This window comes from Engraulis encrasicolus, chromosome 21 (genome assembly GCF_034702125.1).
Source record: "Engraulis encrasicolus isolate BLACKSEA-1 chromosome 21, IST_EnEncr_1.0, whole genome shotgun sequence".
Lineage (NCBI taxonomy): Eukaryota > Metazoa > Chordata > Actinopteri > Clupeiformes > Engraulidae > Engraulis > Engraulis encrasicolus.
The window spans coordinates 11,345,199-11,361,120 of NC_085877.1; the positions used below are offsets into that span (position 1 = coordinate 11,345,199).

General features: G+C 43.8%; 2 protein-coding genes across 2 annotated transcripts in view; one reads left to right on the forward strand and one right to left on the reverse strand.

Annotated features, from left to right (window-relative positions):
- The first annotated feature begins 4,280 nt into the window (after positions 1-4,280).
- On the forward strand, positions 4,281-8,639 carry ppp1r15a (protein phosphatase 1, regulatory subunit 15A). Its single transcript, XM_063187568.1, has 3 exons — positions 4,281-4,521; positions 5,120-6,473; positions 7,937-8,639. The coding sequence occupies exons 2-3, from the start codon at positions 5,136-5,138 to the stop codon at positions 8,150-8,152; spliced, it is 1,554 nt and encodes a 517-aa protein (XP_063043638.1). The 5' UTR covers positions 4,281-4,521; positions 5,120-5,135; the 3' UTR covers positions 8,153-8,639.
- Positions 8,640-10,761: 2,122 nt separating this feature from the next.
- Positions 10,762-15,922, reverse strand: part of acer2 (alkaline ceramidase 2) — an 18,743-nt gene continuing 13,582 nt past the window's right edge. Inside the window, exon 6 of the mRNA XM_063187569.1 lies at positions 10,762-15,367. Coding sequence (XP_063043639.1) covers positions 15,181-15,367 — 187 coding nt within the window. The 3' untranslated portion in view covers positions 10,762-15,180. The remainder of the gene's footprint in view (positions 15,368-15,922) is intronic.

The window sequence follows — 15,922 nt, forward strand, 5'->3', positions numbered from 1 at the left end:
AGAGTGAGTAGAACGTAAACCTCCCTTCCAAAGTCTCATACAGATCTGTCATCAAAAAAGAAGGGAGAACAAAACACTCTTCTTATTCAAAACCTTATAAAAATCCTTTATTTAAAACATGGCTATTTTGACTTTAAAAACATGAACAGGCCAGACACCCACATGTATAGCGCAGAGCCTTGTTCAGGGAGGATAACTGTCACTATCCGTGGGTGTCTGCCTTGATCATATTTTATATAGTCATGTTTAAATAAAGATTTTTTTAATTGAAAAGAGTGCCTATAGCCCCCCCCCCCCCCCCCCCCCCCCCCCCCCCCACCTGCCAGGGGCCCCCTGGTTGGACAAACATGAAAAATTGCAGAATTGTGACAAGATGCAATGTTGAAAAACTCATCTGTCATGTTGAGTGCAGTGTGTGTGTGTGTGTGTGTGTGTGTGTGTGTGTGTGTGTGTGTGTGTGTGTGTGTGTGTGTGTGTGTGTGTGTGTGTGTGTGTGTGTGTGTGTCTTGGACTGCCTGCTTTTTGATGACACTTGGTTTTAGCCCCACACCAAAGACCACCTTCAAGATCTTTTTCTACAATTCCTGAGCACTTTGAAGTTTTTCTTCACTTCACCTCCTACAGGTGATGACACTGAGCTGTCGCCTCTAGACCTTTAGCTCAATGTTATGGCTGACTGGATGACCTCAGTGACATGCCGATGTAACACACTCTCAATAGTAAACTGTACCTGCCAAAGTGATGTGAGTGAGTGAGCGAGTGATGTGAGTTACTGCATGTATTTATGTGTCATTATTTATGTAGGCATGCATACAGTATATGCACTTCCCCTAATCTCTTCAGTAGTGGACTTTCAGGCTCATTTGAGCCATGCAGGGCATGAGGAGACCCCCGGGTACATTATTTTCTCTCTGCATACATATGTTGGATACACACACACACACACACATACACACGCACGGCACGCACGCACACACGCACACGCACACGCAGACACACACACACACACACACACATTCTCAAATGCCTGTAGGCTTTACTAAGCATACAGACCATATCCAAAGTCAAACACAACACGCACCCAATGTGTTCAGTTTTGTGGTTCAGATCATCCCAACGGGCTGACAGCTGTGTCTCCCATATTTGTGTATGTAGGAACAACAAGTACCACCATCAAACACAAGAGGGCACTGTGATGTTACATTCTGCAGAGTCCTGAATTAAGACAGATAATACACATGCCTCTATTCAGAGCAATTTACAAAAGAGGACATAATAATCATGCCATATTGTGAATGTCATTACAGCAGAAAATAACGTAATATGTCGCACAGCTCGTAGCATTTACCTGATGCCAGGCAGACAGACAAGCCTCTTTGTGTGTGTGTGTGTGTGTGTGTGTGTGTGTGTGTGTGTGTGTGTGTGTGTGTGTGTGTGTGTGTGTGTGTGTGTGTGTGTGTGTGTGTGTTTGTGTTTGCGTTTAAGTGTGTGTGTGTGTTTAAGAGGTGCTCTTATATGTGGGTACTGTATATATCTGTTTCTGTTGATAACCAGCATATCCCCGGCCTAACTCAACAATCTCGTAGGACATGGAGGGTGGTAAAGCAAATGAAAAATATAACATTTGTGAATGGCCAGCATAAATTCTGGAAATGAATTACTTCAAAATATCTACTCTACCTATAAGAAAAAAATTATATTTGTTGAATTATTGGGCATTGTACAGTCATTGCCTCTGATTTTTCTGTTTACTATCCAGCAGCAGCTCCTGAAACCCAAGGGCAATGGCAGATAACAGTGGTCAAATGATTCGGATTTACATTTTCAACTCCTTTGGTCTGGTTGGAGGTTTGGCTGCTCTAGTCTGGGCTGATTGGACTCTCCATCGCTACCGACGCTGCGGGGGCAAGAACTCCATCTTCATCATCACCCTCCTCTTCTTCGATGCTGCACAGCTGGTGTCGATATGCACTCTGTTTTTACATTACGGTTTTCTAGCATGTACTGTACTGAGACTTGTGAGTGTGTGTCTTCACCAGTTGGTGGCGCTAGAGGGAGTTGCATCTGTTACCCACCCTCGCTTTGCTGCTGTCTTCTCTTCTCTTCCCTGCTCTGTGTCCCTCATCCTCCTTACAGGCATCCTGGCCAGCAGCATCCTAGTCATTCCATTTGTTCTGGATCTTCATTGGGTATCATTTTTAACAGTCACCACAGTAGCTCCAGTGTTAATCTTTGCTGTGATGTGCATCTTGATTTGGTCAAAGGAAACCCCTCATCAGGCCTCTAGAAGAGGCATAACGGAGAACACTGTGCTGTTTGAGTCCCTGGTCAGTTACATAGTTCTCCATGGCCCCTGTCTTCTGGCAGGAGCAATGTATGGGATGAACAATGTCGAGGTTCCAGATTTGCTGCTTGGATATGACATACTGCTCACCACGTGTTTATCCATCAGCAGTTTGTGGGTGATGGCAGACTGTCTACTGGTCGTGATGATCTGTAGATTACCTAGAATGCAAAGCCTGTAGACATATGTTCATATTTGTGATGCTACTGTTGTGATGTTATATTTTTATATATACCATATACATATAAGAAGTAGAATAGTCAAGATCTTGGAAAGAGCTGTTTTTTTTGCGTTGCCAGGTAGAAGTCAAGGGTGTGTGGACAATACTAGGCCCTACTGCATGTTGAAATTGGAGTTCCTTAAGTATCTTTAAGTATCACGTGGAGTCAGTCTCTGCTTAAATGAATAGGTGAAGTTGGACTTTGGACTCTGATGAAGACGCACTGCGTCGAAACGTTAGTCATGCTCGCACCACAATAAAATCAGAAAAACGTATCTTGTGTGCTCCAGTCGTCCTTGGCCCAGTCTCCTTTGAAGTGGGCCAGCTTGCTCCAAATTGAATACAGTCCCAGACTGTGAGCACCAAGAAAGCTAGAGCGCAAGTGAGCACCACTTTCTTGAAGTGTAGGCCTAGTGTACTGTAGCCTATATGTAGATGCACTCATGCGCACATGTATTTTATTTGTGCTTTGTTTTTCAGTGATTTTCAATGATTTTTCATTTCATGCTGGTGTTTCATCTGGCCTATTATTAAATGTTGTGTTTTTAACATTTGTATTTTATGTTGACCTCTGACCTTATAATATGTAAACAAATGAGGGAACTCGTGCCAGGAGACCTAGAGGCAAGAAAAAATGCATCCTGTCTGTGTTGACTTTTGGCCAATTTTACCTGGTCTAACAAAATAAAGAAGGAGGAAGACAATGTCCCTGTTTTTTTTTTAGTATTTGCATTGCATTTATGTAGTCATGGCACAAAGATCGACTTGCATGACTCATAAGGATGCATTCATTAGCTGATATTCCTTTCAGGAATAAATAGGCCTACATGTCAATGCCAAATTCAAGAAATACAGGTACTATACCTGAGATTACACGTTTCTTAAACAGAGAAGACAAAGAAGGCTTTTTCTGTGTGGCTTGTCTCCCACCCTACCTCCTCACTTGTGTCTATAGGGATGGGTTGGTATGGCATTTCATCAGCAGATGCTCTGTCGTCATTTTCCTCCTGGTTTAATTTTATATTTTGCAGGGAAACATATGACTGTGAGTAGAATGTGTTCACTGAGGAATGGGAATTATCTGCTGTTGCATTGACTCTCTCTCTCTCTCTCTCTCTCTCTCTCTCTGTGTGTGTGTGTGTGTGTGTGTGTGTGTGTGAGAGAGAGAGAGAGAGAGAGAGAGAGAGAGAGAGAGAGAGAGAGAGAGAGAGAGAGAGAGAGAGAGAGAGAGAGAGAGAGAGAGAGAGAGAGCGTTCAGAACATATTATATTAAGAAATCAAATGGGCTATCGATAGGGTATGCTTTGGGTAACAGTGGGGGAAAACCTTGGGGAGATTGGGGATATTAATCCAGGGGATTTCGGAGATTCTATGTGGTTTTCGTTTTGTTTTAAACTGTAATGTCTCACTTTCGACAGTGTTTATGTTTACCTGTTGTTTCCTTGTGCTCTGGTATCTATACATAGAAATGATGCAATACTGTAGGAATTTCACGCTGACGTCAAGACCACGCCCCACGTTGGGCTTTCTGGAAACGTAGCGAAAGCCTACGTGCTTTCCCGAACGTTGGTTGGTCGTGGGCGTCACTGCCCGCCTACTGAAGCACATTCTCAAGTGCCTATTGGTCGATGGTGAGACGTGCCGCCCCGATTTTCAGACGTCATCACACAGGAATATAAATACGCATACCAACCCCCTGTACGCAATATTATATTTCTTGAACTCTATCAACGACTATGTGTAACATTATACGAGCCAGAGGCATACCTTTCTGATTTAGCACATCCAACAACAGCAAGAACAGCACTAGAAATGGAATCAAATTCCACACCGAATCGACTTACCAAGAGGGTCAACGAAACAGACGACAAGCAGACAGACACGCACGTCGACAGAACAACACTAGCAAGAGCCACAAGTGTTCGCTGGATTGATTGTCTGGCCATTGGCTGACCAAGTAAGTTTGTTCAAAATACGATTGTTTCCAGGATAGCCTTATTGTATTTCAAACGCTGAAGCGTCTAAATATAGGGGATGCAAGGGAATGATATAATGTCAGTAGCCTAAATTAGATGTTGTTACTAAACCTTTATTAACTAATGGTGATTTGAATAACACTAAATAGCCAAGACTTCTTTTTCATTTTCTTTTTCTTTTTTTTTTTATTTGTTATTTTTTAACCGAATCAAGGATATCTCACTTTTATGTCTCATTTTAAACTAACATTATCTCACATATCACTCACATTTTTAGCATCTCCTTTTTATATTTAAGTCTACCATAGGCTACTTCCTTGGGCGCTGTTCTCATGTTTATGTGTGAAGCCCATGCATGGCCTACCTGGCCGCAGGTATTTAACCTGTAACCACAGAGCACTGATGAAACGCCTGCTCTGCTCTGAAAATAATATATATATATATATATATTTTTAAACCTCCTTGAACTTTAGCGTCTTATTCAGTGTTCGAAACTGCTCTCACCCCTGGATTAACTGTATTGACACGACTAGCTGTTTTTAAACAAAAAAAACTGACGCTTTGTCGTCTGACCCACAGAATCTGAACTTCAACTATGGCTCCAGAAGCCATTCACCACCATCACCATCATCACTCGCTGTCACACGACCAGTGCGATCTAACGCGGGCTAAACATCATCTGACCACCATGAGGACAGCAAGAACACCACCACCACCACCACACAGCGGGAGTTCAAGCCAACCTGTGCCCAACGAGAGTCCACCTGGTCCCGTGGCGATGACGGCACCGTTGCCTCCACTGATGGTGGTCTCCGTGCTTCGAAACCTGCGGCAGGTTTTCTGGGGAGCGTTTCGCCAATTGCTACAGCACGCCTCGGCTGCTAAACAACTTTTCAGCCACACTACGTGGTTTTGGCGGTTTCTGTGTAGCGGTCAACAACACGTAGCTGGCATTAAGGGCGACGGGCAGCAGATCATGAAGGGCCGAGGAGGAGAAGAGGGGCGGCCTGGTGGTGAAGAGGAGGCTCAGCGGCAGGAGCAGGAGCAAGGGTCATGGGGGATGTCTTGGATCCTTACACAGGTGGAGAGGGAGGAGGAGGAGGAGAAGAGGCAGCTGGATGAGGACAGTGATGAAGAAGATGATGATGAGGAGGAGGTTGTGTACGAAGAGGACAGCGATGGAGATCAGCTGGATGAGGAAGAAGAGGAGGAGGAGGAAGAATGGGAGTCTGACTGGGTGGAGTGGGAATCTGAGGATGATGATGATGACGAGGAGGAGGAGGAGGAGGAAGAAGAAAATGATGATGATGAAGATGTTCACCAGCAGAGCAGCCTTGAAGCTTCCACCTATACACCAGTCCCAGTCACACAGAGCCCCAAGCCACCAAGGAATAATGAAGTACAGATGGACAATGACAGTAGCGATGAAGATGATGATGACGACTTGAACGTTGACTGTAATGACTCTGATTGGTCAGATGAGGATGATGGCGGTGACTCTGAGTCCTCAGCGGAGAGCGTGCAGCTCTGGGAGTCTTTCCTCCACAGTGACGACCCCTACAACCCTCTCAGCTTCTCCTCCACCACACACACCTCTCCCACCAAGAACTCTGAAAACAGCACACACACTTCCACCTCCAAGAGCCTCCACAACACAAACACGTCTTCTGCCAAGACCCCCGGCAACGACACACACTCATCACCCACCAAGACACCCAACGGCACAAACTCTTCTCCCACCAAGAACTTTGACAACACACACACTTCACCCTCCGAGAACTCAAAGAACACACACACTCCTGCCAACAACATCCCAGAGAGCACACACACCTCATCATCATTCCAAGGCGAGAGGAGGCGAGTCGAGCAGCACACAGATGAGGAGCGAGGAGACAAGCAGCTTTCCAGCCACAACCTCAAGCAGCACAAGAAGGTAAACTTCTTTATTTATTTTTGTTAAGATTTTTATGGAATTCTAAACCTTTATCTGATAGGACAGTGCGAGGTGGTGACAGGAAGAGAGTGGGAGAGAGCTGGATGAGGGAGGATCGTGAAACAACCTCGGTATGGAATCGAACCCGGGTTCCCAGTGTAACATCACAGTGCCTTAGCCGTTGTAGCCACGGCCAAGGCCTACAAACAACGTCTTGTGGAGTGCACATTTTTTTATTAGTAGCTTATTTCCTGAATTTATGCCATCCCATTTAAAAATATTACTTTATTCAAGAATATTTACCACCAAAATCAATTTCTAAGAATACATTATGGGTTGGAAATGTACAATTTTCATACTTGGATGTTCTCTATGTAAATCCTGCAAAGCGTGATGGTACTTTGGTCAGACCAGTAAAATACTAGTTTATTACATAGCAAATATTCATGAAAATATCTTATTTGTGAATGGGCCCCATACATTTGCCATACATGTGCTAGGCTGATACAAGGCCCCACACACAACAAGAAACTCTTGGTCACTTTACTCCCCAACAACCACTAACTCAGTCAGCCCTAGTCAGTTAGTCACTCAGTCAACAGCCGACGGGTGAGGCAAGCTTTGTTTATCAAATCACATCTCCATGACTACACCGCACCAGCTCAGACACACCTTGGGATGAGGGACAAAGGTTAGGAGAACGGGTCGTGCTGAAATCTTGTGACTGACTGACTGTGTCTGGTTGTAATTAGGAACAAAGGTTAGAATCGGTTGGGCTTATGTGGTCGCTCTTTATCCTCCTGACGCATTCACTAGCTGACTTAGTGGTTGTCTGGTAACACACACAGACACACACACGGACACACACACACACACACACACACACACACACACACACACACACACACACACACACACACACACACACACTCAAACAGCTGAGTGAGTGACTTTCTGGTGAGTCAAAGCCTGTCTGGTGATGCATCACATGCAGGAACAATGCAATAAGTTATAACAGCCTACAGGACAAATAATAATAATAACACTGATTAGACAGTTTGTCTTGTTCGCTAAAGCACGTTTTTTGTAACTTTGGTTGCTTTTGTGGAACTCTTCACACAAATCCACGAACCTGTAACCAAATCAGCCAAACTACCATTGCACAAAAACTGATTTGCACTCAGTTTGCAGTATATAACACAGAGTTTGCAAAATTTACCAAAAACGATCCATTGCACAGCACTAATTTTGCAAAAAAAAAGAGCTTTAGCGATCAGAAAAAAACGGAAATACCATGCTGACATTAAAATTTAGTTTTGTTCATCGTTTTACCCTTAAGCTGTATCCTCTTACAATGCAGATGGGTACTATGTTACAGTAGTTACTTGTTATGTTGTTATGTTCATCTTGTTTATAGAGAGACTAATGCTGTTGCTTTGTTTGTTGTTGTTGTTTGTGTGCAGGTGTGCTTCAGCGATGAGCTGGTGTCAGTTCGCCCTCTTGTGGCCTGGTCGTTCGCCAGCAGGGCAGCCCGAGACGGCTCCTGCTGGATGCAGATGGCCAGAGACCGAGGCCGCTTCCGCCGCAGAGTGGAGGAGACCGGGAGGATCATCAGCCCGTGCCTCAGCCCCCAGCACAGATGCTTGGCCTGGGAGAGGCTACAGAACTCAGTACTGTAGTAGAACACTGCCACATTGGTGATTAATATTCTAGAATTCCACACTTTAGAACACTGCCATTGCTGATAAAGATTCTAGAACTACTCAGTGTAGAACACTGCTATTGTTGATGAAGATTCTAGAATTCTGCACTGTAGAACATTGTCATTTTTGATTACAACTCCTGAACTCTGTGCTGCAGAATGCAATCTTTTATGAAGAGCGCAATTCCTCTATTGTAAAATTATTTTATTGTTGAAGACAATATTTCTGCACTGTATAATACTATTACCATTTACAATGCTGTTAATTATTAAGTGTATGTTAATTAATGTTACAATGTACCAGTTTGAAAGTGTCTTTTATACTATTGTTTTATAACTTCCAGTATCTATTAACATGGAACATGTATTTATTCAGTGTTCTTTTTAAAACGTTGTTAGTCCTACTACTGCTAACTTGCACTTTAAGTTTGTTTTGGTAATAAATGTTTCTACTTGTACCCTAAGATGATTGTGTGATGGCATTTTTGGAAAGGAACGTGAGTTACTTTTAAACCATGAATATGAACTCTGATTGACCTATCAGCAAATAACAAAGCCTGAAAACTCTGAAAAGCACAAGAAACAAATTGGTGTTACAGCAACAGAAATAATGTTTACTGCATGCACATCTTTCATTGCCAATGGTGTGGTCAGTAACTGATCTGGACCAACTAGCCTTTTCGTCACATCATGAGTACCCGTACTCTGATGCTCTACAACCAGAAATTCTAGAACTTGTGTCCCGAGTGGTGGACTGTGCAGGAACATGTCAGTTACACTGGTGCCATTGACCTGGGACTGGAGTGAGCTTTAGGGTGATGAGTGTAACTGAGGCCAACTAGCAGAGTGTAGCTTGGAACATTACGTTCTAGTAAACCTCTCTTATCCAGTCTCTCTGCTATAACTCCATCCCTTTACGATGCTCCATGTATTTGCTGTTATTGTTATTGCTATTATTATCACTACATACAGTATCCCATGCATTGTACTCTCGTACCCCTGTGTGGGAGTTACTAGTCTACACCACTAGAGGTCACTGTTAGCCAGTTAAAGCCAGAGCCGTCTATATACGGCTCTGGTTAAAGCCAGAGCTGTGCACAATAAAGCCAGAGAGTCTGGCTCTGCTGGAAGCTTCTCAAGAGCCTCGGGTCACTCACCCCCCATTAGCTGGGTAGGTACCTGGGAATACCAGAGCCCTCTAGGGTGCTGTAGCCCTCCACTTAGACCAGATGAGATGAGGTCAAGGCTGGGTGGGGGTGGGGGTTAGGGAAGGGGGAGGCTGGATGGAGGACAGAATGTTTCTCCTCCTGTTTTTCTCCTCAAGCTTGGCAGATTCCACTCGGCATTCCCAACGAGCACACTCCGCTCTCATCAAGCTTCCCACGGGGATTGTACGCTACTTCCTGGACGCCAGCTGGCCAGACTGCTGTCAACATCACTTCCTGTTTTACTGACTTGTTGTATTCACAACAACAATAATAGTAGTGGTCAACTGAACTCAGGGGGAGTGTTCCAAGAACCTGGCACAATAGCAAACCAGGTTAAAGGTGGTGGTGCAGGTTAAGTGATTTTAAGATTTAAAATAATCTTCACCACTTTCTTGTTAGTAATACATATTTAAACAATTATCCATTGTATTTGATTTGGTTGGGTAATATTATACGAAAAAGTGGCAGTCATCATGTTAGAAACTGGAGACCCAGGATTCTGTAGCTTCTCTCCTGAGGGGGAGCCCCAACATGACATCAACACCAAATTACATTTAAAAAATAAATGTTAAAAAGAAGACAATCCGCACACTTCAGGTCTATTTTTGTGCAAAGAAGCTTTACTTGACTTGCAAGCTTTCGGTCCTTAGACCTTCATCAGGCAGAGTGCTCTGCTGTAGTGCTCTGCCTGATGAAGGTCTAAGGACCGAAAGTTTGCAAGTAGTGTTGCACCGATACCGATACCAGTATCGGTGGATCGGCACTAAAATGGTGGTATCGGTATCGGCGAGTACCAACAAATAGGGCACCGATACCATTTACAGATGCTTGTATGACACTTAAACCGCCTTGAAATTAGTTATTTCATAGAGGTATTTTAAAAAGTCTAAAAAGTTTTGCTGGATTCACTTTGTATTAGTCTTTTTCCTGTTTCACAAAGGTAGGCAGCAGCCTGACAAAGCCATGCAATGATTTTACATCCAAGTATGCACTACAGCCCTTCATATATATACATTTCAAATAGGGTGGTATCGGTATTGGTATGGTATCGGCCGATACTGCACAGCCAGGTATCGGGTATCGGTATCGGGGCCAAAAAATGGTATCGGTGCAACACTACTTGCAAGTCAAGTAAAGCTTCTTAATACATGGACCCTAACATAATTTCAGAGAATGTTTGAAATGTTGTAGATATCTCGAGTGCTTTAAGCATCCATTAATCATCAGTGGTGGTTCACCTGCACCACCACTTCTGTTCAATCTTTTTTTATTTCAAAGGACATTCAAACAATGCAATATAAATATATATTTTAAATCCATATTATGAATCAAATGCAATAACTAACAGATGAATAATAACCCATATGAGAAAGTGAAGTGAAATACAGGTCATATTTAATACATACAATGAAATGTAAAAATACACTTTACTCAGGAGAAATGCATTATCATTGTTTTTGGATTACAAACATCATGTTATTCATTCATCTACAAAAACACTTTACTGGTTTAAAAATAGGAAAATAAATAGTATTTTTTGTGTGCAGTGAGCTCCGGTGCTGGCTGTGGCTGTCTTGGTAGCAGACAGCATTGGAGAGAGGAGACCAGAGGAAAGAAGAAACTCACAACCTTCATTTAGGACCCACTTCACTTTTACTGGCTCCGAATAAACAACATAATAAAAAAATCTATCCTTCAATGGGTCTCCTTCAATATCCCAAACACTTCAGACTTCAGAGTTAACCCGATTGGCAAATCTACCTGTGGGGCGATTGATTTAAACACTGAACTTAACACAAAAGAAGAATTGGAAAAAAAAACCCTTTGTTGTGGAGTTCCGGAGGCAAAATTCAGATTCTGGAATCCTTTGCTCTAGCAAAACACACTTGGTTAGGCTGGCTGTCTCTTAACCACAATTTAGAGAGATTATGCCAACTAGATCAAACAAACAACCTTGGTTACATGATCCTTTAAGAGTTTCAATTGACATTCCATTGGCATTAGCATTTACAGTCCATGCAAACGAGCACTTCATGATGAATACATGATTTTACAATACTGACCCACACACCAAAACTTCACAAGAAACGCAATAAAGAAAGAAAGAGAGAAAGAAAGAAAGAAAGAAAGAAAGAAAGAAAGAAAGAAAGAAAGAAAGAAAGAAAGAAAGAAAGAAAGAAAGAAAGAAAGAAAGGGTAAAACCTCCGTCTCCCTTTTTCAATGGCACACAGATCTACACCATTCCACAGTGTCACTTATTGAAATATTTAGGAGGGGAAAAAACATAAATAACAAACAAACAACAAAAAATGGCTCAAGGTTATATGTTAACCATACTTATATGTTAAACATACTTGATATATATATTTATATATAGTAAAATAGCAATATTCTGTACACACTGAAACACTGATCGTAGTGGGAGGATTTAAGAGCGTTTGTGACGCCCACATTAAACATCCCAAATTTCACCCTGCCATTGGCAGGAGATGAAGAGGACAGGAGGAAGAGAGAGGAGGGAAGAAAGTGGAGGAGAGGAGGGAGAGAAAAGAGGGAAGTGGACAATGACAAGAAGATGAAGAGAAAAAGAGAGAAAGATAAAAGGATAATAGAGGAGGGCAGGGAGAGAAAGGGCAATAGAGGAGAGATAGAAAAGGTGGACAATAGAAGAGACAGAAAGAGATAGAGAGAGAGAGAGAGAGAGAGAGAGAGAGAGAGAGAGAGAGAGAGAGAGAGAGAGAGAGAGAGGACAATATATGAGAGGAGGGAGAAGAGCATGGGAGAGGAAATAAGAAGAGAAGTAGAGAAAAGGAGACAAAAGAAGATTCGAGGCAGAGGAGAGGAGATGAAAATAACATGAGGAGACAGGGAAAGAGAGGAGAATACTGATTCAAAGTGCTCAATGTACGTACGCACGTCTGCGGAAAAGTGGCCATCTGTCAGAGAGACAGACGCAGAAAAAAATGGCCACCGTGTCCAAAGACGTCTGCTTATTTCAACAAGGTTTCCATTTGAGTTCTATTTGACGAAACGGTAAAAAAAGCTGTTGTGCATTTCCTGTGCATTATTGGAATGTTTCTTTGATTAAATAACTGGTAAGCAAACTACAGTAACTGCATGTTTGAAAAAAAAAAAAAAAACCACGAGTGAAAAGTTGCTGCTCTGCAAAAAAATCTGTATCTCACTTGGTCCTTCATTAGAATGTAGGCCGAGTTTGTTATACACAGCTTGACGGCTAGTTAGAAAAGTCCCCATTTTGACAAGACCTTGAGTATAATATTGCTACCTCTCTTCCCCAGATGAAATACATGGAGTAAATTACAAACAAAAAACCCTGTAGCTGAATTGAGGAGCTGCACAATGACCGTGTTATTATTATTCCCAGTGACATCATAAACAGTGACATCATCATTGTGCGACTCTCTGTAGGAGGGCCTCGGCTGATTTGGCTCAGAGGTGCCTCTGGTTGTAGACATGTACAGGTATGTATTGAGTGAAAATCAATGTCGTTCCTCCCGCCATTTGCTCTGGTGTACAGCATTGTGTCTCAAGGCTCAATGTCAGACATCATCGAAGACATCTGAACACTATATGCTTTTATTCAATGTCTTTCAAAAACTTCCTCGACAGGAGAAGGGGCGAGAACAAGGCAAGCAGACGGAGGATATGTCTGGAGGAGAGACATCGACTTGTACTCAGACATAAATACATAAATGCCGCGTCGACTTCTGGGAATGTGCATAAAAGCACCACCATCTTGGAACAGGCAGTAAATTGACGCCATCTTTGACCCAGCCAGGAATTTCCAACCTTTTGAAAGGAGCATTGTCCAGCTGAGTCCCGTTAAAAACAAACCCCATAGTTTATCTTCAATACAAAGTGCTATTCCATTATGGCCACCCTATCCATCTATAAGCCAATGCGTTGTCTATGTATACATGTCTATGGTTTTTATGGGTTTTTTTTTTGCCCTGGAGCACTTGATTAATCCTTCCCAGGGTAAACCATATAGTGAACAAGTGAACGTTTCACACACATTCACAGCCAGACGCTGACTTGTGAGTTTTGGTCCCGTTGGAAAGGTAGTCGAGTTGTCATGACGACAGTAAAAAAAAGAAGCAACACTGCAGCAGCAGTACGGCAACACACACACACGCATACGCACACACACACGCACACACACTTGTATCGCTTGTTAGTTGATTTGTTAGCTTGTTTAATTTAAGTGCCCTTTAACCCCTTGATTCCCTAGATGAGGGCAGTAAACCTGGGGACCATCCAGTCAAAGCACAGAGGCGTTAACTGGTCTTATATATATTGTCATAGTGACCCCAGGCCTGAACTAGCACTCTGGTAAGTACGGCATTTCCCAGGTGGGCCAACAGTCCTCAGGGGCCGATGCTGTTGGATTTTTTGTATTTTCGTAGAGACAGGCCCATAATTAAGTTGATAAATTCATCAGTGGGCTGTGTTAAAATGCCTGGGCCTTTCTTTGTTGGTCCCAGACCAGCCCTGGGTACCTCATTTCTCATGAGTCGTCCCTTCTTATCTTCTATGGTAAAATATTACACCTTGACCCAAAAACCCTGTGTTGAGTAAAGTAAAGCTGAGTAAAGCTGGCCAAAGATCTACCGATTTCTTCAGTCCTCAGCCATTAGAGGGAGACTGAACGTGCCACACCTAACTGATGGGATCTGTTGCGATTTTGAGTCAGTCGTGACCATAAACATAACGCTGCAACGTCGATATCAACCGCTCCACAGCAACCACACCTCGACTTCTGCCAACTACCTCAGACTAATCAGTACGTTCAAATCGTGGCAAAAACGCTCTAAATGGTCAGTAGGGTCTTGTGCCAGCTTTAATGAGAAAGTGAAAACCCAAAATTACTTTTACTAGTTTTCCTTTGTCCTTTGAGACCGATGGGGAGAAAAGCTATCTCTACTTGGCCATGTGACCAAAGGCTGTGTTAAAATAAAAGTCCATAGCCCAAGGTCAGCAAGTGTCAACCAAAGTAAAAGTCGAGACTAAGGAAACTAAATTTGGCTCCAACAAGGGGGGTCCGGGAGGTTGGCAGTGACCTCAGTGGAGAGGCAAAGGCAAATATCCTCATCCCCACTGTTGCCTCAGTTATGTTCTACTCTAAAATGTTAAACCTTGAGCCAACCCCTTATGGCCACTAAGTAAAGTCAGTAAGAGATACAGAGTAGGACCCTGAATATGGCCAGGGGATGGCAGTGAGCAGAGTACACAACAGAGGCAGACCTCAACTCAAACCTTGCCACTATGGCCCTATGGCACATTATGAAGTTTAACACTAAATATTGTAGGCCTTGAACCCACAACCCTCTGTTTTGTCTAAGTAAAGTGAGTGAGTGAATGAGAGCGAGGAAGTGAGGGAGAGAGAGAGAAAGTGAGAGAGAGAGAGAGAGTGAGTCGGGACCTGACTCAGTGGAGGGCACGGGACAGGCATGGGTGCTGTCAAAATGAAACTACCAAGGAGAGTGACAGACGGGACCGGATCAGACCGGATCAGACAGGTCCGAACCTAGTCCAACCAAACCTACTGTAATCAAATCCAACCAAGTTCGAAAACTTCTTAAATGTCCTGGGCCAGGGCAAATGGGACCGGACCAAACCAGCCCCACCAAATAAAGCCAAAATGTCCTTGATGACGGCAAATGGTTACAACTGAAAACCAGACCATGCAGACCCAGTCAAGCTCAGTATAAATGTCCCTGATGAAGGGCAAGTTGGAAAGTGGACCAGGACCAGTCTTAGGTGACCTCGATCCAGCCTAGGTGACCTTGATGGAGGACTTCTTGTGTACGCAGAGCAGGGTGACGTAGGGCACCCCGATGAAGGCCCACTTCTCGCTGGGCCAGAACTTGATCACGGGCCCCTGCTCCGGAGCCTCCGACGCCGCGTCGAAATAGGCGAAGCACACGCAGCCCAGGTAGGACGCCAGGCAGATCAGGATGTGCCTGTGGAGACGAGGAGAGAGGGGGGAGGTGGAGATGAGGAAGACAGGAGAGAGGGAGAGGTGAAGGAGAGGAGAGGGGGAGAAGATGGAAGGAGAGGTGGAGGAGAGAGCAGTGGAAGACAGGAGAGGGGGGAGGTGGAGTAGAGGAGAGAGGGGTGGAGGACAGGAGAGTCGGAGGACAGCAGCGGGGGGAGGTAGAGGAGAGAAGAGAGGGGTGAAGAGAGAGGGAAGGTGGAGAGAGAATCATCAATATTCGTCAGAGTTGATAAACAATGGCAGTATTCTACTGTGCAGAACTTGAGAATCTTCATCAACAATGGCGGCATTCTACCAGCCTGGTCCTAACAGACTAGTCTGGCGACTCTACCATGCCCTCACACTCATTTCATTCATACAGAGAGTCTGGAACAACGGAGTAGAGAAATGTTTACAGGAGGGAGAGCTGAACTCTTGTTGACCATCCTTTAACACTTGGCCTGGCCATGACATTGACCAGAGGAGAAGGAAGAACAGGACATGCCTGTGGAGAAAAGGAGAGGTGGATGGTGGGGAGGAG